The 24,982-nt window shown below is 50.5% G+C and overlaps 1 protein-coding gene across 5 annotated transcripts in view; it reads left to right on the top strand.

Moving 5' to 3' along the window:
- PTK2B (protein tyrosine kinase 2 beta) overlaps positions 1-22,391 on the top strand; it is a 107,073-nt gene extending 84,682 nt beyond the window's left edge. Inside the window, exons 19-31 of one of the 5 annotated variants that reach the window (XM_084829522.1) lie at positions 1,459-1,559; positions 4,296-4,385; positions 5,143-5,347; positions 6,366-6,474; positions 8,727-8,792; positions 11,368-11,493; positions 13,305-13,451; positions 14,015-14,053; positions 16,148-16,175; positions 16,567-16,613; positions 18,777-18,923; positions 19,611-19,691; positions 20,670-22,391. In XM_084829522.1, coding sequence (XP_084685648.1) covers positions 1,459-1,559; positions 4,296-4,385; positions 5,143-5,347; positions 6,366-6,474; positions 8,727-8,792; positions 11,368-11,493; positions 13,305-13,451; positions 14,015-14,053; positions 16,148-16,175; positions 16,567-16,613; positions 18,777-18,923; positions 19,611-19,691; positions 20,670-20,885 — 1,402 coding nt within the window. In that variant the 3' untranslated portion in view covers positions 20,886-22,391. Of the gene's footprint in view, positions 1-1,458; positions 1,560-4,295; positions 4,386-5,142; positions 5,348-6,365; positions 6,475-8,726; positions 8,793-11,367; positions 11,494-13,304; positions 13,452-14,014; positions 14,054-16,147; positions 16,379-16,557; positions 16,614-18,776; positions 18,924-19,610; positions 19,692-20,669 lie in introns of those variants that run through there. The other 4 variants (XM_084829521.1, XM_084829524.1, XM_084829523.1 and 1 more) reach the window with 4 other exon arrangements.
- Positions 22,392-24,982: the final 2,591 nt, after the last annotated feature.

Below are 24,982 nucleotides of genomic sequence, written 5' to 3'. Positions count from 1 at the left end.
GCTCGGAACAGAGATGCTCCCTCATTCCACCCCATGGGAATCAGAAGGGACAATGGGTGCCAGGTGGGGCAGAAGCATCTTTGGGGTGGGCCTAGGGCCCGCCACATGGCAGCCAATTCCAGCCTTTTCCAAAAAGAACACCCCGAAACAACGCTTCAGCCCCATCCGGCACAACCAGAAGATGCAGAGAGCCAGGAGAGGCAGCCCAAGCAAATCAGAAATGCATCTCACATGGCATTATGTTTAGATAAATGCTGGAGGTTGCCCAGTTCACCCTTTCACAACACTGCTTTTCAAAAGGGCGGGGATGGATCAGAAATAATAATTGGAGCCCCTCCCACAGGGCATTGCCAGCAAAGCCACTGGCACGATTTCCAGCCCAGGGGGCTCTGAAGGGGCACCGTCAGCTCCAGGGAGAGAAGCTTTGGAGTCATGCGGGACGGGGGGTGAGCAGCGCATCTGCTCAGGACATGCTGCACAGGTGGGAAGGGGGATGCAGCCCTCTCTCCCAGTTCTCCCAGCACAGCCAGCATGAACTGCAGCATCCCCCCACTACATGTCTTGCAGGTGCTTCCACCCTGCCCAGGAAACCAGGGCCCCCTGACAAGCCAGAATTGGCGGCGGGGGGTGGGGGGTGGGATTTGTGCTCTGCTTTTAGCCCAGACACCATCCTCCCTGTGCAGAGTGCCTGTATCAGCTGCATCCAGACATGGTCCTGAGCTTCCAGCCTGGGAAAGGTGTCTCACTTCTATCACACACACACACACACACACACAGAAGCTTTTATTGTGCAGCCGCCTTGATTCAAACACAATTTTACAAGGGGTCCAGATAAAGTCGACTCCCACTTATAACCCTCCCATGTTTTCCCACCGCTTCCTCCATCTTTTTTCGTACCATGGAAAAACCATCAAGGAGGAAAAGATGGAAGGCCTTTCTACACAAGGCTTTTATTGTGCGCTCATGATTGCTCACCCATGGTAGTTCGTGGGTCCTTTATCCGATGTCATCACCCTCCAGGGCCTCCCCAGTGCTTTGCAACCAATATCATGGGTTTTTTAGATAGAGGAAAGTGCAGTATTTTCCTGAATGCGGCTACGCTTATAGTGTGTACTTGCACAATTCCGCTATGCCACAGTGCCATCTAGTGGCTGTATAATGAAACATAGCGTATGGCAGAGAAAGAAAAAACCCAGAAGAAAGCACATGTAAAGGGCCTATCTAATCCCGCAAAGAATCTGAAAGCAGAAGCCTCGGTAAAGATTCAGGATGAAAGCCTCATGCAGAAATGCTCGGAATAGCCGCACAGTAGCGGAAGGAGCCCTCCAAGCGACTGGTGACTCGAGGACATGCTCAAGCCCTTGTGCCCTGCTCACATTTCCCCCACAAGGGTCTCTTGCCCCACAGCTAGCCACACCTCCCTAGGAGGGAGTGACCAGCCTGCGTTGTTATCTGCAGAGACATCGCAGCTCGGAACGTGCTGGTGGCTTCTCCCGAGTGCGTCAAGCTGGGCGATTTTGGTCTCTCCAGATACATCGAGGAGGATGAATATTACAAAGGTAAGGGAGGGGCCTGGGAGGGCCCAGAGAGGGTTCCGCCCGTAAAAGCGACTTAGGGATAATTTAGATGAGATCTGCCGAATTACAGGTTGCATAGGTAGAATAAAAGCTTGGCGTCTTACTTCTTCATTTCACTCCACACTCTGGCACTGTCCGCACATGACGGCAGCAAATCGTGGGTAAATTAATTAACCCACGATTTGCCACAGCACATACCAGGTGTGCTCTGCAGCCGTTATGAATATTCAACCCCTTGTTGGGCTGATTGGGGGTTGCCACATGACATCCAAACCCAGATACTGCAGGTTAATCATGGGTTTAACAACCCACAGTTCACCTAACTACCAATTGTAGGCGAACTGTGAGTTGTTTAACTCATGATTAACCCATTGTGTCCACGTTTGGACCTCACATAGCAAACTCTGATAGGCCCGAACGGGGGTTGAATATTCAAAATGGCCACAGAACGTGCCCAGCATGTGCTGTGGAAAATCATGGGTTAATTAATGAACCCACGATTTGCTGTCATCAGGGGTGTATGCAGGAGTCCAGCTTTTCAGTCCTCAGCATCACCAGTGCAAAAGAGCTTGGGGAACCAGACTGGAAGGAGGAGGAGGAGGAAGTGTAGAACAGGAGTGGGCAAATTGCAGCCCCCCAGATGTTTGGGCTTAGAAGTCCTGTCAGCCCTAGCCGATAGCCAATGGTGAGGGATGAAGGAAGTTGTAGGGAATTTGGAAGGCTGTTGTTCAGGCCGCCATCCCTCAACCTGGTGTAGGCAGACCCTTGGTCAGATTCCATGTGAGGCAGCTTCATGTGGCCTTTGGGGGACTGTGGGCACATTCATGATTTTTTTGTAAAAAAAAAAAGGCTTGCAAGTATGACCACAAAATGGCTGCTGTGGAGGTGTGGCCAGACACAACATTTTCAGAGTGCTCGTCATTCTCAGTATCTGTGTATTTTCTCACACACATAGAGAGGAAACACACACCAGAGAGAAAGAGAGAGCACAGGATTCCCCCCCCCCCCGACTTGGATAGAAGAAAAAGAGCTGCACTACCAATAAACAGTTGGTGGACAGAAACAAAATTCAGAGTGATGTTGATAGGCTGGAGTGCTGGGCAGAAAACAGAATGAAATCTAATAGGGATAAATGCCACGTTCTGCACCTAGGAAAAAGAAACCAAATGCACAGTTACAAGATGGGGGATACTTGGCTCAACAAGACTACAAGCAAGAGGAATCTTGGAATTGTGGTCGATCACAAGCTGAATATGACCCAACAATGGGATGTGGCTGCAAAAAAGGCAAATGCTATTTTGGGCTGCATTAGTAGAAGCATAGCTTCCAAATCCTTGGAAGTACTATTTCCCCCCTACTCAGCACTGGTTAGGCCTCATCTGGAGTACTGTGTCCAGTTCTGGGCACCACCACTGAGGGGAGATATAATAGTACCCTTCAAGTCCTTGAAAGCCAGAGAGGAAGGCCTGCATCTCTTCTCGATCAACCCAGAATGCAGGACACGGAAGAATGGGCTCAAGTTACAGGAAGCCAGATTCTGGCTGAACATCAGGAAAAACTTCCTGACGGTTAGAGCAATGCGACAGTGGAACCCATGACCCAGGGAGGTGGTGGGCTCTCCCACGCTGGAGGCATTCAAGATGAGGCTGGACAGCCACCTGTCAGGGATGCTCTGACTTGGATTCCCGCACTGAGCAGGGGGTTGGACTTGATGGTCTCGTAGGCCCCTTCCAATGCTTTGTTGTTCAGTCGTTAAGTCATGTCCGACTCTTCGTGACCCCATGGACCATGGCACGCCAGGCCTTCCTGTCCTCTGCTCTCTCCCGGAGTGTGCTCAAGTTCATATTCATTGCATCGGTGATGCTATCTAGCCATCTCATCCTCTGCCGTCCCCTTCTCCTTTTGCCTTCAGTCTTTCCCAGCATCAGGGTCTGTTCCAGGGAGTTTTCTCTTTGCATTAGGTGGCCAGAATATTTGAGCTTCAGCTTCAGTATCTGTCCTTCCAATGAGCACTCAGGGTTGATTTCCTCTAGGATTGACTGATTTGACTTCCTTGCAGTCCAGGGGACTCGTAAGGGTCTTCTCCAGCACCACAGTTCGAAGGCATCAGTTCTTTGGTGCTCAGCCTTCCTTATAGTCCAGCTCTCACAGCCATACGTTGCTACTGGGAAAACCAGAGCTTTGATTATACGATCCTTTGTCGGCAAGGTGATGTCTCTGCTTCTTACTATGCTGTCTAGGTGTGCTATGATTCTCTGAATCACCCCCTGCCAAGGACGCTTGGGGCAACGGAATCCTTGGTGTGGGGTGGGCTTCCCCCCAGGTTTTTTTGCAGGGAGGGGGGATTGGCAGCACAGCTTTCCCCCATGTGCAAATGAACGGAGACATGTTCCACTCTCTTGCACAGTCCTCAGCATCTCCAGGGAGACCGGCCAGAGGAAGCTGGGCTGGGGGAGATCCTAGCGAGCCCTTGGCAGGGACGAGAGAGACTCATGGGTCTGACTCCGAAGAGGGTGGCTTCCTGTGTCCCTGCGCTTGGCCCTGGGGGCTGAACCTCTGCGCCCGAGGTGGGGCGGGGGGAGGGGGGCTGCTTCCACACCCTGAAGCGATTTGGCACAGCCAGGTAGGGCAGTCACGGGGAGGCGGCCCAGGGCAGCTCTTGCCGGCTTGCCTGGGCTTTGGGAGGGACTCACGGTGTTCTGTTCTCCCCACCACCAGCGTCAGTGACTCGCCTGCCCATCAAGTGGATGGCGCCCGAGTCCATCAACTTCCGCCGCTTCACCTCAGCCAGCGACGTGTGGATGTTTGGTGAGTGGAGGTGCGGTGCAGGAGAGCAGCACTCAGCCCTGCTTGTTTGACCCTTGTTGGAGGCCGTGGGGGCCAGCCATGGTGCCTGTAGGCATGGCAAGGGGTGGTTTCCGATGCCGCAGCGGCAGGCCTTATCAACATCCCCAAAAGTTCTTTTAAAAAGAAAGTGGTGCCAGCAGTGTGGTGTAGTGGTTAGAGTGTCGGACTGCGGACTAGTCTTTAACCAGGTCATGGAATTTGTTATTGTGGACTCTTAAAATTGTTTGGATATATATACCTGTGTGTGCTGTCTGCTTACATCTTGGTATGTAATGGTTGTTATATTATGTACAATATTGTATTTTTAAGGTTTGTAATCTTTGTAAACTGCCCAGAGAGCTTTGGCTATTGGGCAGTGTAGGAATGAAATAAACGAAAATGAAATGAAATGGGGAGACCTGAGTTCTAGTTCCCACTTGGCCATGCAGCTCACAGGGTGACTTTGGCCCAGTCATGGATTCTCAGCCTAACCTACCTCACAGGGTTGTTGTGAAGATAAAATGGAGAGGAGGAGAAGGGTTATGTATGCCCCCATGGGCTCCTTGGAGAAAAACATGGGATATAAAAGTAACCTTGGAGGGTGGGTGGAGTGGCCGGACCTTTTGGGGCAAGGCTGCCAGGGTACCATGAATCAAACAACCTCAGGGCCTGCGACCCATTTGACTCCTCCGTCCTGAAACTCTCACCCTCTCTTCTCCTTCCCGACACCCCCCCTCAGCCGTCTGTATGTGGGAAGTCCTGAGCTACGGCAAACAGCCCTTCTTCTGGCTGGAGAATAAAGATGTGATCGGGGTGCTGGAGAAGGGGGACCGCCTGCCCAAGCCGGACGCCTGCCCGCCCATCCTCTACGCCCTCATGACGCGCTGCTGGGATTACGACCCCAGTGACAGGCCCAAGTTCAAGGAGCTGGTCTGCAGCTTGAGGTAAGCTGCGGGAGGCCGCCCCATCAGCCTCGCCATCTGCACGAAGGCGAGCGGTGTTCTGTGAGCTGAAGCATGTAGGCAGCTCTGCAGGGTTCTTCTTGCTTTGCAGACGCTATTCCGGTTTGACTGGTCATGAGCAGGGGGCTGTGCAGGGAAGCTCCCGAGCCCTGCGCCCAGTGACGCAGAAATGCTTGGCCAGAAGCATTCTGAGATTTCAGCAGGCAGGCCCAGGCACTTTCAGGATGCTTTCAAAGTGTGGATGCTTTCAAAGCGAAACTGGGAATCCTGAATTTTCAACCCGTGGATGCTTTCAAAGCGAAACTGGGAATCCTGAGAAAGCTGGATCCTGTTCCCAATATCAAGCTTGGCATACTCTAGCCTGGATAGTGCTGGGGGTGGCCAGTCAGTAGGGGTGTAATGTGCCTGTGTGTGTGTGTCCAGTGCAGCAGGAGGACTGATGCCCATTCGGTTCCATCCAGTCCCAACAAGGCAGGGTGTGGGGACCGGCTGCCTTCGAGAAGCTGTTGGACTTCAGCTCCCACAAGTCCAGCCAGCATGGCTCCGGGCCAGGGAAAGTGGGAGCTGTAGTCCCCTGGTTATGATTTACTGGACTGTGCTGCTGTGCAACTACAATTGTGTTGTAGGTTTTTAGAGTCATGTTTTATTGCTGGTGTTTGTTTTATGAATGTTTGCTGGCTTATTACTGTATCAGGTTTTTTTTTAATTATATGCATGTTTTTGTAAACTGCCTTGGGAGGGCTTCTGCCCTGAAATGTGGCCTGGAAGTAACAACAACAACAACAACAACAACGGCAACCATAAAATAATACCAATTATCCAACAATGTCTAGAGTTCCGTAGGTTCCCTGCAACAAAGATGGCAAAGTCCCCTTTATGGACTTCGGGGCCTGGATTAGGTCTGAATGAAAGCCCCACAGAGATCTGCGTAGGCGGTAGATGGAGCTATTTGTGAGGCTGAATTGTTCTTCTCCTTATTCCTTCCCCTTTTGGATTGCAGCGACGTTTACCAGATGGAGAAAGAGATTGCCCGGGAACAAGAGAGGAATAACCGCCACCGGCCCCCCAAGATCATGGAGCCCACCTCTTTCCAAGAACCCCCTCCAAAGGTAAGAGGAACTTGCACAGGGAATGCCAGGAAGGGCTCAGGACGCATGGCCAGCAAACCTCTTGTGCACACATTATTTTTCACAGAAAATATTCTTACATGTCTGCCTTCCCCAGCCAGGACATGCTGGGAATTGTAGTCCAACCCATCTGGAGGGCACCAGATTGGGGAAGGTTGTTACATGTGGACAAGAAAGAGACGGTGCCCTTTAGCACTGCTGTCAGTTTCAGGATCTAGACACCAAGGAATCTTAAAACCATTTTGTGTTACAGAAGAAAAAGCAAACCAAAGTTTCCCCTTGAGCAATTTTTTTAAATAAAAATTGAATGTATGGCCCTCGTGGGCATTCCTTAGGATTCACTACAAGTTTCTTAGAAAGCAGATGCAACATCTATGTCACCCTCCAGTTGATCTTGTCTCTTTTTTGCTGGGACCATGGAGGACATGCAAAATAAACAACCATCCACCCATCCTTGAAAAATGCCATCGTCCCATCATTATGAATTACACAGAACGTGGGCACATTTACTCCGATTGCCAACCCACGTTCAGCTTTTGACTTTTGAACAACTTTCTTTGCAACCCCTGGTCATCACCCCCTCCTCTCCCAAACAAAAACTAAAAGTGTTTTTGCTGATGCCTTAATGTTCTGACAGAATGTTTTGAACCACAAGACATATGACTCATGTAATAAAATAATTACAATTGCATTATGCTGTTATCCAAGATCATTTTAAGCAGGAACATTTATCCAAGCCTGTTTTTATGGGTGAAGTTTTTTGTTTTAATGGTGAAAAATTGATCATTGCTGTCAGGATAGAATTGGCTAATACACAGAAGATATTGGATGCTTGGTCTCTGTTTTGGGGGGGGGGATTTCTGGTGTATTTATTTATTTGTTTGTTTGTTTGTTTATTTAATTAATTTATTAATCGCCTGTCTGGCTGGTCACCCAGCCACCTGGGCGATGTACAAGCAGATAATAAAACAGTTTAGAACAATAAAATTCTACAATAAAAACATGTTCTAAAATACCCTAACCCACCCCAAATGCCTGCCTGAACAACCACGTTTTTAATGCACGACGGAAGCTCATTAAAGAGGGGGCATGGCGGAGATCCCTAGGGAGGGAGTTCCACAGAGTGGGGGCCACCACAGAAAAGGCCCTCTCCCTCGTCCCCACCAGTCTAGCTGTCCTGGCTGATGGGACAGAGAGAAGGCCATCCGAGGCTGATCTTGTTAAGTGGCCTGCCTGGTGTTGCTGGAGGCGCTCCTTGAGATAGGCTGGGCCGGAACCATATAGGGTTTTAAAGGTCAAAACCAACACCTTGAATTTGGCCCGGAAAACAACTGGTAACCAGTGCAACTCCTTCAGCACTGGAGTGATGTGATCTCGCTGGTGCCTGCCTTTAATCAGGCGAGCCGCCGCGTTCTGTACCAGCTGCAGCTTCCGACACTTGGTGTGCCCCTTTGAATCAAAACATAAATCATTTGAAATGTTGGTCTCCTAATTCAAGACAGAAAATATTTATATTGTTATTTAGAGCACTCATATTTGATTCATGGATTTGGGGGCTCTTTTATGCATTGTATATAGATGCTTAGAGAGCAATTCTGTGGCCCCTGGGCAAGTATCCCAGGGCTCATAGGATGGCTCGGAAAACGCCTTCCGAGTTCAGAGACAGCACCCTGACCTCAGGAAGGGGGAGCAGGAGATCTGACCCCTTGCAGCTGGCGTGGAGAGAACTGGGCCAGCTGCTTCTCCAAGGTCAGAAAATCGACCCCAGAGAGGGAGAAAAGGGGGTGTTCCGGGGGGGGGCAGGATATGAGTTTACCTACACCCCCTTCAGCCTCCTTCCCTCCCCCTCCAAAATGGCCTTGCTAGACAAGCTGAGAAGCCCGTCTAGCACAAAAAGCAAAGAGTGGAGGAGGAGGAGGAGGCAAAGATCATCTCCACCGCTCCTCCCGCCCTGCCAGCTTCTGCCTCTGCATCCGGGGGCTTCCGAGCAGCAAGGCCACAGTCCTCAGGATTATGCCTTTAATCTATTTATGCAGCGTGGGAGTTACGTGTGTTTGTGCACATTTATAAATGTTTACATTGATATATATTATATTTCTTTAAAATTGGGGTGGAGGTGGGGAGAGACTGCGGGAGCAGCAGAGATATGACTTCTTTTCAGGCATTCAGCTCCCTGCTCTTGAGTTGCCAACTCCGCATCCGCCTCACATTGTCGTCTCCCTTTTACTTCCCAGCCTAGCAGACCGAAGTACAAGCCACCCCCGCAGACCAACCTGCTGGCCCCTAAGCTGCAGTTCCAGGTAAGTTCCGAGAGGCCCCGTCACCCCCTGTGCCTGCTCTCTGCGCCCCCATCCGAAAGGGCCATGGCTTCTTTGCAGTTGCCACCTGCTCACTCTGCCAAACGCTCGTAGCCACTGAGGATTATCTGTTCTGTCTGAGCTGTCAGTCGGTGATTTTCCTGCTGAATTTGTAGCAGATGCTTACTGTTGCTTCTCAGGGTTCCTGCGAGACAGAAAAAGTTGCCTATGTGAACGTCTAATCCCATCATGTATTGCTTTAAAACTCCACCGCAGCGTCTCCGTACTTTGTGCTTTTCTCCCAGCTCCTATTCAGGGCTTTGGTCAGCCATGCCCTTCCCCAGAACACACAATTCCATCTTCAGCATTCTGTGCCCTGGAAGCCTGCTCAGCCCTCATTAGGGTGGTTTGTTTTGAGGTGGTGGTTGTTTTGCCCATGTATGTTTTTTCCCCTAAGGATTTTTTGGGTGTGTGCTTACGCACTTGCGGTTTTTTCTTGGGGGGGGGTGTTCCTTTGTAGCTCTTGCACATGGGTGGTGCTGTTCTGGCAATGTAAGGATCCACACTCAGAATGAGTTCACTACTAGCATATAGGGTTGTACACATGTTTAAAAACGTTTGGGGCTCTTAGAAATACCACTCCCACAATGTCCTAGGGCAGAAAAGAGCCAGCATGTCACACACCTATCTCTTGGCAATGAGGGCCATGGACAAACGGTTCCGATTTTCATTGCAGAAGGCACTTCCAAGTCAAGCCTCTGCAGCCATTTTCCCAGCACTCTTTGCAACTTCTGTTTAAATCCAATTCCCAATGCCCCAGCTGGCACTTTTATTGCTGGTGTAGGATTGGCAAGTTTAAGGATGCTGTTTGCTGGCCTTGCATACCAAAAAAACCATGATCATAATAGTGCTGTTGATAAGGGGAATGTCTTCTCCCCAGCTCCACCCCAAAAAGTTGTTTTCCACATTTTTAGTGCTTTTAATTAGTTTTAAAACATCTCTCTACACCAAGGAAGGAAGTGCTCTCAGCATGGTATTGTCTGTATACAGCCCAAGATTGCCTTTTTGCAGGAATGGAAAAACCTGCACACCTCCTCCCAGATGGTTACTGGTTATCGTTTAATCGTGTTAAATAACACCATTGCCAGGAACTTTTGCAGCTGATCTCACGTTGCACAATATCTTTGCATGTGGGAAGAAACTGGCAAAAATGCAATATCCCTGACAGTTGTGAATCTGAATTCTAAAGCTTTCACGTACATGAACTTTGGATCTTAGTCTTAAAAAGACTTTCCCTGGGGTGGGGGGTGAGGGGAGGTTAATAAATTGAACCTGTCTCTTTTTTGCAATGAAATGAAAGCATCAGGGCTTCGGGACTGTGCTCACTTCAGGGTTTTTCCTGGTAAACTGGGTGGGATAGCTAATACCTTGGAAAACAGAAACAAAATTCAAAGTGATCTTGATAGGCTGGAGTGCTGGGCAGAAAACAACAGAATGAAATTTAATAGGGATACATGCCAAGTTCTGCACCTAGGAAAAAGAAACCAAAAGCACGTTTACAAGATGGGGGATACTTGGCTCAACAACACTACAAGTGAGAAGGATCTTGTAATTGTTGTCAATCACAAGCTGAATATGAGCGAACAATGTGATGTGGCTGCAAAACAGGCAAATGCTCTTTTGGACTGCATTAATAGAAGCATAGCTTCCAAATCCCGGGAAGTACTAGTTCCCCTCTAGTCAGCACTGGTTAGGCCTCATCTGGAGTACTGTGTCCAGTTCTGGGCACCACACTTTAAGAAGGATGCAGACAAGCTGGAGGGGGTTCAGAGGAGGGCAACGAAGATGATCAGGGGACTGGAAACAAAGCCCTATGAGGAGAGATGGAAAGAAGTGGGCCAGTTTAGCCTTGAAAAGAGAAGACTGAGGGGAGATAGGATAGCGCTCTTCAAGTCCTTGAAAGGTTGTCCCAGAGAAGAAGGCCAGGATCTCTCCTTGATCATCCCAGAGTGCAGGACACGGAAGAATGAGCTCAAGTGACAGGAAGCCAGATGCTGGCTGAACATAAGGGAAAACTTCCTGACTGTTAGAGCAATACGACAATGGAACCCATGATCCAGGGAGGTGGTGGGCTCTCCCACGCTGGAGGCATTCAAGACGAGGCTGGACAGCCACCTGTCAGGGATGCTTTGACTTGGGTTCCTGCATTGAGCAGGGGGTTGGACTCGAGGGTCTTGTAGGCCCCTTCCAACCCTACTATTCTATGATTCCAGTCCTTAATGGTGTTCCCAAGAGCTGATCTTAAAAGGTTCAACATGAGCCAGAGAACTCATGTCAGCCTGCCCCAACCTGGTGCCCTCCAGATGTGTTGGGCTACAACTCACAACTGTGCTGGCTGGGGGATGCTGGGAGTTGTAGTCCCTCCATCATGGTAGGCTCTTTTTCTGTCCTCCATCTTGTGTTCTGTCTCAGTGTGGAAGTCTCTTTCTGAAACGCACTCTCTGCCCGGTTTGCGTGCCAACTGCCTGTGCTGTGTCTTCTGCTTTGTGCCCGCTGCCTTTTGCCCCCGCCTTTCCAGGTGCCCGAGGGTCTGTGTGCCAGCTCGCCAACGCTCACCAGCCCCATCGAGTACCCGTCACCCGTCAATTCCCTGCACACCCCGCCGCTCAACAGGCACAACGTCTTCAAGCGCCACAGCATGAGGGTAAGACGAGGCTGGCAGGCAGGACAGCCTGGCATCAAACCTCAAGGCTAAGTGGAAATGGAGCGCCTTCAAGGCTAGGAAGAGAGGGTGTGTGTGTGTGTGTGAGAGAGAGAGAGAGAGAGAGAGAGAGAGAGGGAGAGGTCAATTGGATGACCTTTGTATCACTGAGGGTATAGCGGGGTGCACGCTCCCCCATTAATTTGTTTGCTTCCTCCCCTGAAATAAGCTGTTTTAGATTCCTCTCTCTGACTTCACAATAAACGAATGGGGGGGGGGGGGAGAGTGTGCTTCTGAAGCTCTTAATTTTCAGGATGGTTAAATATGTGTAATACTGAACAATGATTTCAGAGTAGGGATTTGTGGAAGGGTTTATTGTTCTCTGTGCTGCCACCTTTGCGCTTCTGCAGACGCTCCCCCCTAAATTGCTTCTGTAGTTCCTGACCGCCACTGACCCCGTTGCCACTAGACCCTCTGTCCTGCTCCGCCCCGCCTGCTTTCAGTTGCAGTCTTATATGTTGCACAAGGTTCTAGAAGGTTCTGTGCATGATCTGACTCAGTAGCCGGAGCCTTCATCCATTTGGGGAGAGATGAATATATAACACCTGGATGAGTCCTTAGGAGTCAGCCTATACTAACAGAGAGCCATATTCTCCCTTTTTTTATTTCTTTATTTATTGCCTAGATTTAATGACAGCTTCCTAGCTGAAGCTCTCTGGTGGCTCATGGACTAACCCTAGAGAAGGTTCTGGGGGGACAGGGGGAGGAAGAACCTCCAGCCCAATTTCTGATCGAGGAATTGGGAAGCGGGGGGCTCACCATTCGCAGGAAAAATGCTGTGGGCAGAGCCGGTCGGGGGCACAAATAAACTGAATACTCATCCCCAGTGCATTTCAGATCCCTTTGTCAGGGCAAATGGTTAAGCGGTTCAACAGATCCCATGCCTGCATGCTTGGCCATGACACCACTCCTCTGCAAACGGAGGGCCAGAAGGCCACTTTCCAGCTGTTTTACCATGGAGGAATTTCCCTGACAAACATATTCGAAGCATGTTTGGAATGATGGTTGAAACGCAGCCAATTGCAGTTTGCCTGTTCGTGTTGCCAAAGAGCAGAGCTATGGGTGCCTTCCAGAGGGGGTTGGACCACAACTCCCATCATCCTCAGCCAGGCACTCCACTCAGCATTCTGTCTGCCACATGCTGCACCAGCTGCAGCTTCCAGACCAAGCACAGGGGTGGCCCCACAGAAGTTATGCTGGCTGGGAATTATGGGAGTTGCAGTCCAACACATCTGGAGGGCGCCAGGCTGGCGGCGGCTGGCCTGGGGTAATGCAACGTGTGTCGTGACATTACTGCGCCTGGCATTCCCCTATGCATCCCCCCTCCACTCACACTCTCACAGGTCCCTGTGGAGCCCTGACTCCCACACGCACCTGTCTCTGCAGACCAGAAATTCTAACCTTCCTGTGGTGTACCTGGGGCCAAAGGAAATACATCCCTCATTTAAAAGGGGTTCTCAACTCTCTTTAAGAGCGTCGGAATGGCCTCGTTGGATTAGCCCAATGATCCGTCTAGTGCCTCTGGGAAGCCCATAAGGAGGGCACGGCGGAGGCCTCCGTCCTCGGCGGACTGCCCTCAGAGTCTGTTAACGTGCCCCTGACTATGGCAATTCAGTTCCCTCTGCTCACTTCACTGATTAATCCCACTGACTTGGAGGAAATCAGAGACCGAAGTGAACCTGGGAGGTGTTTCCTCAGGGCAACTGATCGTGTAAACAGGCCTTCTGGTCACTTCCTGCTTTTTTGCCGGCAAGGAGGAAGATTTCCTTAGGCCCAGCAGCCGGGAAGAAGCCCAGAAGCTGTGGGAGGTGGAACGGGCCAAGATGAGGCAGCTTCTCGACAAGCAACAGAAGCAGATGGTGGAGGACTACCAGTGGCTGCGGCAGGAGGAGAAAGCTCTGGTGAGCGAGCAGAAGGGGCAGTGCAGACACCCCTGGGGTGGCAAGGCCGGCTCCCTCCCAGCCTCCCTTCAGCATTGCCCAGACCTGAATTCAGCAAAGTGGATTCGGGGGAACCATCTGGCAATAAAGACCGTCCCGCGGAGGGCAGTGTTTTGATACAAATCGAGGGGGCTGCATGAGAGAGGAATTGGAGATCTGTGGCACTGGCAAACCAGGCTGCAGCGCTCATGCGGAGCAGCTGAAGTTGCTTGTGTGGAGCTCTTGTGAAAAGCGCTTCTAACCTCCCCCCCCCCCCCCAATCATAGTATTTGAATTATATGCAACCCCCTTTGGTGGTAAAACCTGGGTGCCTCATAGCAAAGATTCACTCCTTAGAACCCACAGCCAAGACTTAGCATTTCTCTTGGCTAATAGAGCCTTGCATTTGAAGCGTGCATTTTGTAAATGTAGAAATGCAAATGTGCACAAACGTGGATAGCCTTAGAATTAGAGTCTGGATTGCATCCTTAGCTTATCCCTGGTTTTTTATGCCTGCTGAACTTTGCCCCTCTTATCCACGACAGGACCCCATGGCCTCTGTGAACAGCAGCTTCTGCCCCCCAGTAAGTCTCCAGAAACCCTTCTGGCCTCATGGCCTTGATGTGTGCTCTCTGCTGCTTCCTTTCTAAAATTTTGACCTCTCTTTCTTCTCCTGACAACTCCAGAAAGTGAGCAAAATTATCACAGTAGCTAGTGGAACGGTCACTTAAGGGCAGAACAGACAGGATGGCAGAAGATCCAGTTGGATCTGCTGACTTACCTGTTTCACATAAAAGCAGCCACAGGGTATGGTGGTGGTGTCCAGTTTTGCTCCAGGCAGCAGTGTCGTTTCCCCTGTCCCCAGCACCATTTTCCAGATCTAAATTGCTTCTCACCAAGCTGCTATGAACACTCAAGTGGAATAAAATCGAGGTACCTTCATCGTACCTGTGTTGTTGTTTTTGTATTGCAGGGTGCATAGCAGCTTGGGAGGGGGAGAGGAGTGAGGTTTGAGAAACGACATATAAGGATGTCCCACCACACAGCCGCTTTTGGAGTGAAAAAAAAATGACCCAGTTAGGGGTCTCCTGTGTTCACGTTTGTTTTGATCTTTAGCCCAAGGCAGATTGCCTTCTCCCCGTCTCAATCAGCCAGTGTCATCCAGACCACAGTGTGTGTCACACACCGAGAGATGGTACGCTGCAAGGGATGTGCCATATAAGAACATAAGCAGAGCCGTGCTGGATCAGACCAGGGGCCCATCTAGTCCAGCATCCTGTTCACATGGGGCCAACCAGCGGCTGACAGAACTGGTGTACACAGGCTCACTGCCTTTCATACAGGAGGTAGCTGGAAAAACTGGTCCAGGTGACCAGTGCAAGTGAGTGAATGTGTTATCATTCCAAACACTCACCGATGAGACAAGCATTCCAAAAACTCACCCATGGGAATCATCCAGAAACTCATTCATGAGACCAGCATTTACATCAGAAGAAGCCCTGGCACAGAGGATCAACATCCTTTCCAATCCCAGCCCTAAAGGTAGTGATGGGCAAACTCCTTGTGGCTTGATCTAGAATCAGGTCCCACCCCACCCCCACCCCCAAGCTTTTGGAGAACTCTTGTGAGGTAGGGGAAAGCTTGCCTTTTCCAGAGAGTTCTTGCTCAGCTCGCCATGCCTTATCACACGGCCATGTCATTTTCAAAATGTCATCAGTTTCCCCCCTCCAAGTTCTGGGCAGCAATTACACCTCAGACAGCTGTGCAAAAGCCCCAAAATAATTTGAGGGGGAAGTGCCACTGAATTTTTAATACATCCAAGGGCAAGCCAGACAAGTTCATACTCTAAATTAGGTAGGTTTGCAACAACTGTTTGCGTAAAACAGAGTAGGCAGGGTTGTAGGGACAGAGAACCCCAAATCCCGCTCATGTGAGCAGAGGGCTGCTTCTATCTATACTGGGGGCGAGCGATCTACATTCACACATCTTGCAGCTAGGTAGGCAGAGTGGTGAATCCCGTTCGTGAATCCCTGACAAGGACCCCCGGCCCTCTCTGTTCTGCTGCTCTGTCCAGCTCTTGCCTTCTTGTCAGAATTTCAGGAATCAAACAAAGGCACCCTTGGATTCCTCATGCATTTTGTCTGTCCTCCCAGCCCCAGGAAACATTGTTCTTCTATTTCTTTCCATGCATTTTGGCACCCTCAGTGGAATACTGAAACGGAACAGACGTCAGCGTTCCACTAGGAGAGTCCCTTGGATCTTTGAACCTCACCCACCTTCCTCACCAATCCCGCTTGAGCCTTTTGAAACTCCTCAGTTCTCACAGCCACACCACCTAGTCGGCCCCTGCTCTGGTCTCTGGGGCATTCTCTTTCACTTGCACCCCTACACGTGGCCCCCAAGGGATTCTGTCGCTCCCCGTGAGTTCTGCTGGGACGCTTCCGGGATCCTCAGCCTTTTGCTTGGCTTTCTTTGCCTCTTGTCTCAGACTTCAAGCCTGCCAGTGCTTCTGGGTATCCTAATTTCTCTCAGGATTTAGGCAGCAACACTATACGCACTTACTAGGTCGGACCCACTGAACACAGTGGGTCTCCCTCCTGCATAAACATGCACGGGGCTGTGCTCGCAGTGTCAGAGCTCCAAGGTTCATCGAGTTTCTTTTTCTTTTCTCTTTTCAGAAACTCCCTGAGAAGGAGTCAGGTTACAGTGAGTATTTACCCCAAATTGTCCATCTTAGCCACACAAGCTACTGTACCCTTTTTATCCATCATTCATTGCATACATTTTGCATGCAACAGAATTTGACTTCTCATTAGGTGCTGTTTTTGCAAGGTGTGATAAAAAAAAACAAACCATAAATGTAATCTATAGACTGGATGGTTATACTTGGGTCGTTATCTGATTTTTTGAAAGAAAGAAAGAAAGAAAGAAAGAAAGAAAGAAAGAAAGAAAGAAAGAAAGAAAGAAAAAAGAACATTTTCATTGGTTGACTGCTCTTGTATTAATATTGTAGTAGTAGTAGTAGTAGTAGTAATAATAATAATAATAATAATAATAATAATAATAATAGTTACGTTTCCTTTTATTGATGGCTTAGCTGAGTTTACAGGACCACCCAAGAAGCCACCCAGACTTGGGCCTCAGGTATGTTGTTGGTCCTCCCCTTTTACCATCTGCCCCCTCCCAATTTGGAGCCAGGCTTTGTGTCAGGTCAGGCTGCAGTGGGACAAAGTTCACTTGAATGTACCATCTGATCCATCCTGCGCTGAGTAGGGGGTTGGACTTGATGGCCTAAATGGCCCCTTCCAACTCTATAATTCAAAAATGCGGTGTGTGTGTGGGGGAGATTAATTAGGTGCCTTTCATGGGAGGGGGCTTATGAGAACCAGCATGGTGTAGTGGTGAGAGTGCTGGACTGGGAGCCTGGAGATCCAGGTTCTAGTCCCCCCTCAGCCATGGAAGCTCCCTGGGTGACTTTGGGCCAGTCACAGACTCTCAGCCCAACCCACCTCACAGGGTTGTTGTTGTGAAGATAAAATGGAGAGGAGGGTAACATAAGCCGCTTTGGGTTCCTTCCAAGAGGAAAAATGGCGGGGTATAAATGAATAAATTATGCACCAAACTATGCCTACCTTTGGATAGCAGGGGTGCCTTTTTCTGTTTTTTTTTAATTACTTAAAAAAAACCTTTATGTCACCACTGCCTGTGGTGACAGTAGCAGAAATGCATCTCCATTCTTGGCAAGGAGGCTAATATTTCCTTTCCCTCCAAATGGCCCAGACGCAACAGCATTCTGGTGCAATTTGAGGAAAAAGCCAGGCAGCCAATCACAAAAAAAACAGTTGATGCCACCATGTTCCCCCTGCCCCAAATTCCTCTGCATGCTGCTGTGTCCAGGTCAATTAGGGGTGAAGGGAGTGGCAGGGGGCCAGCCCCCCAAGAGGCAAGCTGTTGCTGATGGTGTCACCACCATTGTGAATGTGTTTAAAAATTGTTGTTTTTTTGCAGAAGTTGCTCTAACCCCTGCTGCAAACAAGCCGTGAATTTCATTGCCCCCCCCCCGCTGAAAATCAGAGAAATGCCACCCAAATTCATGACCCATAAAACAGATTGCAATATTTGGGGTTAGGGATGGGGGAGAAATGTGTTCAGTTTGCATTTTAATGTGAACTTACTCATTTCACACTTTTGAAGCAGTATGTCAACCAAAACTCAGTTATCCTTATGCATTTCTCCAAATTTTGTGATGGAACTCTCTGAAAACAAAATGCATGTATTAGGGGAAATAATATTAAACAGTGGCATGTGGAGGCATTATGCAAGGAAGATTGCTCGAAAAATGTGTATATTGCGCAAAAACACATACAAAAATGCATGTATTCGGAGAAATTTACACAAAAATGCTTCCGCATGTTCATGTGAACTTTGGGGAGGGGGATGTCAAAGTTAAGGACAAACCGGACTTAAGAGTTTGAGACAAATCGAATTTAAGATTGGAAAAATGAGAAAGCCCAAAATTGACGGGTTCCTCCATCCCTACTTGGGGCCCTCTGAGAACAGCTCCAAGTTCTGGTACAGTGCGGAGGTGTGAGGTGAAGCTGCCAAGAGGGAGCATAGTGTGGAGCATCACTGCGTCAAGAGGGGGTGTTGTGGCGTGCGTAAGCAGTATGGCAACGTGTTGGTTAAATGGGTGGGTAAGGGGGAGAGGGGAAAGGGCTTGTTCACAGACACCCCATGAGCTTGGTGACTGAGAAGGGATTTGAACGTGCAGATCGCCAAACCAACCCTATGTGCTCATTTAATTGTGACCTCTGCCTGGACTGTACCACTTCAGACTTCAAGGGGGGGATCACATGACTGCATTCTCCTTCGTGTCAAAAGCTAGCATCTCTGGGGCAAGGCTAGATCAAAACCCTTCTCCCTGAGGTGCTAGTTTTCGAAGTACAGAGTAGTGTCTTGTATGAAGGATCATTCCACCATGTGCAACCCCGATCTTGTCCCTGCTCCCTCTAAGAGCGAACTGAGGTGGTGTGTGCTGACAGAAATGGAGCCAAAACTGTCATACAACAGAATCCTTAAAAAAAAAAAACCCTGTGCAAGGAGGATTGAGTGTGTCCAGGAGCCACGGAACATTGAGTGTCAGTTCGTGAAGAGATACGGAAAACTGGGCCGCTGGAGTGGGTTGCCCCCACTATGCTCCCTAAAGCTTATAGACTCCTGGGGGAGGCCGTGCTGGCTGCCTGGAATCCTGAACGGGTTTTGTTGGGGCGAAGCTGCCCTGCGCTAATGCCAGGTCCCCCTTTTCAGATGTCGCTCCAGCCGACTCCCACAGCCAACCTGGACCGGACGAATGATGCCGTGTACAGTAACGTCATGGACCTGGTGAAGGCTGTCCTGCAACTGAAGAACGAAGTCAGCAACCATCCACCGGAGCGCTACATTCTGGTTGTTAAGGTGCCGCATCGCTGTTTTCCTTGGATGCACCTCGATGCAAACAGTTCTCTCAGGATGGGAACAAGCAGGGAAAGGCAGGATTGGGGTTCATGATGAAAGGAGGGCAGACATGTCTAGGTCACATTCAGCAGGAGATCCCGGGAACAGCAGGAAGATGCAAGCAAAGGATCCCGTTTCTGCCCTGGGTATTCGTGTGAGATGATCACGCAGCCTGCTTAGCCTGTTAAAGTCTCATCAGGATGCTCAGTTAGGAGATACTTCCCAGAGTGCACCTGACATAAAGAGAGCCCTGAGGCTGGATCAGGCCAAGGGTCCATCTAGTCCAGCAATCTGTTCACACAGTGGCCAACCAGCCGCCCCCATGGGGAAGCCCACAAGCCGGACAGGAGTGCAACGGCACCCTCCTGCCCATGTTCCCCAGCAATGGGTGCATAGGCAGACTGCCTCTGATTCTGGAGGTAGCACAGAGCCATCAGGACCAGTAGCCACGGACAGCCTTCTCCTCCAGGAATGTGTCCAGTCCCCTCTTAAAGCCATCCGAGCCAGGTCCAGTCACAACATCCTGTGCTACTGGATTCTATAGGGTCACTTGGATCTCCTGTCTGGGAGAGCTCTAGAGATGGATAGAGGCATCATGCCGAGAGCCGTCGGGCGTCTCACACGTGACGCTGCTTTTTCCCTTGGCAGGATGTGGGTCTCTCTCTCCGGAAGCTCATTGGGAGTGTGGACGACATCCTCCCAGCTCTGCCTGCATCTTCGCGCACAGAGGTGAGTCTGGCTTGGGGGCGGCTCCTCTTCCTGGCTGCATCCCTCCTGCTTCTGCGGAAGTGTCAGGAGGGGGCCTGGCCTCTTCGAGCGCCTTAGGGCACCAGGCGGGGCCCACCGGGAGCGTTCTGGGATGGTTTTCTCAGAGGGGCACAGCTAGAAAAAAGGGGTCTATGAATAACAATCCGGGTCGAAGGTTGGAGACAGGCAAGGCTGGGGCCCATGGCTCAGTGGCAAGTGCATGGCTTGCAAGCAGGAGGCCCTGGACTCAGTCCTTGGCATCTCCACTTGAGGCGGGGGTGAGCAAGTACAACGGCGGCGGAGGGGCGGATGATCCCCACCCAGCCCTCTGCAGGCCAAATAATGTCAAGGGGGCAGGGCCCTTGGTTGCCAGCTGGCACACTGGGCGGATGATCCACTGGCGCATCAGCTGGGAACTGACTTTGCTGCGCACAGGGCGTCTCGCGCTGGAGAAGGCTCGCATGCAGCAAAGCTCTTTTGCCTGCCCCACACCTTCTCCCGTTGTGGAGCGGAGGCGGGGCAGGTGAAGCCCACTCATCCAGCACTTCAGGAGTTCTGCCCCAGGGAATCCCCATGTTATCTCCGATCTGTGATGGGAAATAACAAGGAGATTCCTCTCCCTGTGTCCTCCCAGAAATTAAGTCAGCTTCATCTGAGAGCCATGGGTGGTTCTGTTCATAAATCTCTCCTGCAATAACTAAAGAAATACATCTCTGTGGATTTTGATCACTCACCTGGCACTGTCCATGCCGATTCACCCCAGAGGCGATCATCGAAAATCATGCCCTGGAGCAAAGTGGTTCACCCTAACTGGTACTTGGAGGGAGGTTTTATCTCAAAATGGCCCACTAGCAAGGAGGAGAGCTTGCCCAGATCAGTCACTGGAGTTAACCTGCTGCCTGTTTGTGTGTGTGTGTGTGCGCGCGCATGCGCGTGTATGTGCGCATTCCTCATCGGCAGATTGAGGGGACCCAGCGGCTCCTGAACAAGGACCTGGCCGAACTGATCAGCAAGATGCGTTTGGCTCAGCAGAACGTCATGACCTCGCTGAGTGAGGAGTGCAAGCGGCAGATGCTGACGGCCTCACACACACTGGCCGTGGACGCAAAGAACCTCCTGGACGCTGTAGACCAAGCCAAGGTGCGAGCCAAGCTGGTGAAGGTCTCTTTTGAGTGACCCAGAGGGCTGAGGGGTTTTTTTAGAAGCCCCCTCCAGCTTCTGCATCCCGCATCCCACCCCCCACCCCCGCCACAAAACGCTCGTGTCTTCGATTTCGTCACGTTTGTCTTCTGAGAACAAAGGAGGAGACGCCGGAGAGAAGCCATGCTTGGGGCGGGGAAGCGACTCTTCTCCCTCTGTTCGGCAGAGAGTGCTGCTAAGGGGTCCTCTGGGTGCATATAGTAGGAGCCCAGTCCCATGATGGGAACACTTCAGTCCAAGCAGTGGGCCCCGAGCCTGCGCCAGTCGCCCCGTCACAGAAAGTGGCTTCCTGTCGACATTACGCTTCCTTGGACAGCCCCTCTGGAATCAAGTGGCGTAGTCCATCCCATGGGGGAGGGCGTTCAAAGGCAGGGATGGTTGGGGTGGCTCCACAGTGTTCTCAGGGCAAGGCAGGGAATGGCGGGTAAGAGTGCTTCTTGCTTGCTGCAAGGGTGACAGACGCCCTAGTACTGGGAGAATGTGTTTGCTAGGACACTCTGCGTCCTTCGGTGGGAGTCATCCCCAGGGGTAGAGGTTCCTCAGAAGAGACTGTTTGCGTCTTTGTACATTGTATAGAAGCATTTATTTAACACCCACGTCTGAACTATGTGCGCAGCTCCCCCCCACCCACCCCCCACCCCTGCAAAATCCTTACTTCTCTACTACCCAAATTTCTCTGAATTTGGGACGAAGTTTGAACTGGTCCAGAAAACAGACCCCTCTGTGAATGAAGCAGACCCAAAGTGAGTATACCAAGCTTCTAAAGGGGCAGCAGCCCGTCGCAGCAAAAATAACAAAGAGACTTACGGGAGCTTGCAGGCTAACAGATTTATGATGGAACCCGCTTACACGGACGGGACTCCCTGACGTCATCATATCTCTGCTAGGTGGAAAGCTGCCGCAAGACTCCTCTGGGTTATTTTTTTACCTTTAAAGCTGCAATTTCAAGTTCACGTGACCAAGGGAGCGGGAAATGGACAGCCCTGTCCCTCCCACAGCAAACACACCGGCTGAACCTTTGCCACTGGATTCGAATCCAAGTGTAAGCTTTGGGTTCCTTGGAAGCATCTGAAGTTAGGCGTGCCTCACAGCCTCGGAACTCAAGTTTGCTACTGAAATTAATATTTTGCTGAAAGCAACCAGGTTTTGAAGGATTGGAAGCCATTAATGTATATTTGAATCCCACTGTATTAAATGTGGGTTCCACTCACCCCCTCCCAAAATTTCAGATCCCCTCCTTTTTTTTGTGCCTAAGAAATTGACAAGATGGTTGCGTCCCGTGCCCCATGGCAAGGACAGCACAGCCGATGCAAGCTTCTTTGTAATATTACATTTGTGTGTTTAAAAATGCAACAAGATCGGAAATATTTCTGTTTGATATATGGTTTTTGACTGGAAGATTGTGCGATTACTTTTATGGCTTTGGCCACTCATCATCACGATGCTGATATTTAGCCTGAGATAAATGAGGTACAAAATTCTCTTGTGGATCTTCTGTTTTTTTCATCACGAGTTAAAGAGCTTCCGTGGGCCTCGTTACCTGTTCATCTGAACAGAAGCCATTGGATCTAGTTTGCTTGCGGAAGGTTCCAGGTTGGATCCCTGGCATTTGGTAAAAGGCTCTAAGGCCTGAGAAGACCCTCTGCCTGAGACCCCTGAGAGCCACGACCTTTTAGACTAGGTGGACCAAGGTTCTGACTCAGTACTCTAGGTAACATTAGGGTGCAATCCTAGGCACGTTTAGGCAGAGAGAAGTCCTACAACTCCCAGCATTCCCCAGCCAGCTGGCTGAGGAATGCTGGGAACTGTAGGACTTCTCTCTGTCTAAACGTGCCTAAGATTGCGCTATTATATGTTCTAAGGTTTCGGAGCTGTACAAACTTGACCTCGGTGATACTTACTTCCATCTAGGCATGCATGGAATCAGGTTGCATGATTTAAATGTACAAGCTGCCATAGTCACTGGCTTCAGGGAGAATTGCAAAATGCCACAGACCTTCCTTCCTGCGCTATCCATCCGGCCCAGTATTCTGTTTCCAACAGTGGGAAACTGCTGCCTCTGAATGGAGGCCATGCAGTTCTTTCTCTCCAGCCTCAGGTATCCAGGGGTATCCTGCCTCAGAACACTGAGTTCCGGGCTGCAGTACCCCTTTCAGCCCGGGGGCTAAATTCCATTCGGAGAAGCTCTCAGGGGCCACATTCCAGCAGTGGGTGAAGCTGAAGGCAAAAGGGGTGGGATCTAAAATACAAAAAAATGCCAGCATGTTGTAGCTTAAAACCATCTGGGGACCCCCGGAAGGCCAGATTGGAGCCCCTAGAGGGCAGGATTTGCCCCCCCGGGCCTGAGGCTCCACAGCTCTGATGTAGCAGGTGGATGTTTCCTCCCTTCTGCTGTCCTTTTTAAAAGCCGTTTAAGCTCAGGCTCATCATAAGGTGTCAGCCCTTATGGCCGTAAAGAAGCTTTCTTTGGTCTCTCCTGAAACTTCCACCAATCTGCTCCGTTTGGTCTTGCGATGTCCTAGTAATATGACAGGTGTGGAAATGCCTCCAAGCCCACATGCTCTGCACACACTTCATAAGATCTGAGTAATACCTTCTTTGTATCTTTCCCCCCTAAACTGAAAAGCCTGAAGCATTTTAGATGTGCCTCATAGGGAAGGAGCTACATTCCACTGGCCATTTGGGCTGTCCCTTTCTGCACCTTATGCCACTCCGCGTTATCCTTTTTGAGGTGGGGCAACCAGGACTGTTCACAGAAATCTATATCTACCCACCCACCGACCCACCCACCCACATATACACACACACACACACACACACTCACTGCTTCCTACTGAGGTAGGCATGGTTGGGCACCTGCCGAGCAGGGCAGGGGCCCACTAGCAAGAGCCCCCTGGAGTTGCTCCTCCTCTTCACCACTGTCCACTTGCCTCTCACCCTGCCCCAGACAATGGTGGTGATGAGGAGGAGGAACAGGAGATCATAGAATCGTAGGGGTGGAAGCGGCCTGCAAGACCATTGCATCCAGCCCCCTGCTCAATGCAGGACGCCTGATTCCCAGGCAGTCTCCCATCCAAGTACTAACCAGGGCTGACCCTGCTTAGCTTCCGAGATCAGGCGCATACGTCACTGGCTCTCTGCTTGTCAAACAAGCGATGATGGGAAAGAGGAGGAGGAGGAGGAGGAGAAAGAGCTGCTGGAGATGATGGCGGTGAGAAGGTAGACTCACTGAGGGAGGGGCCCATTGAGGGTACCTTGCCCAAAGGCCCCCCAGACCCTGGGGCTGGCACGGTCTCTTCTTCCTTACCTTGCTTCCCAGCCAGGTGCGTGTGTGTGTGTTCATGAATGTTATGCCAGCCTTTCCCAACTTGATGTGCTCCAGATGTGTGGGACTGCAACTGGCTGGGAATGATGGGAATTGCAGTCCAACACATTTGGAGAGCACTCGGTTGGGGAGAGCTGTTATGTCCTCTGCTCTGTTTTTCCAACAATAACAAACAACGAGCTTTACTCTGAGGCCTATTTCCTTTTACCTGCTTACCTCGGCCTTATTCTGTGTGTTTTGTTTTAGCTGTGTTGGTTTCAAATGGCTTTGCCATGTAGGAGGAGATCACCCGACAAAGTACGACTGCGGCCAGGGTCTCAGCAGATCGTAGCCCCAGAACCTTTTTTCAATTCCAGGGTTTCGCCAGCATGCGAAGTATGAGGTTCTTCATGCCACAACTCCTCCAAAGAGTTTTGGGGCGCTAAAAATGACAAAGACTGTTGTGGCACTTTAAACTTTAGCACATTTATTATGGCATAATAAACGGGCTGCTTTGGGGCCATCTACATTTTCCCTCACCTTTTTCTTTTGACCCTCACAACAACTCCAAGAGGTAGGTGAAGCAGAGAGAGACTGGTAGGCCCAAGATCATTCAGTGAGCATTATGGTTAAGTGGGATTTGAAATGGGGCCTCTCCCACCCTGGGCAAGCACTCTCGGCACTGCCTCACACTGCCTCTCAAGAGGTCTAAAGAGGAGGGCCCCTCTCCCCACCCACCCACCCATCAGTGGGAACAGGAGTGTGGGCT

Source organism: Heloderma suspectum, chromosome 1 (assembly GCF_057233095.1).
Source record: "Heloderma suspectum isolate Gila_16-S chromosome 1, 16-S_ref, whole genome shotgun sequence".
NCBI lineage: Eukaryota > Metazoa > Chordata > Lepidosauria > Squamata > Helodermatidae > Heloderma > Heloderma suspectum.
The sequence above is the reverse complement of the archived record's forward strand: the minus strand, read 5'-3'. Positions and strand labels throughout refer to the sequence as shown.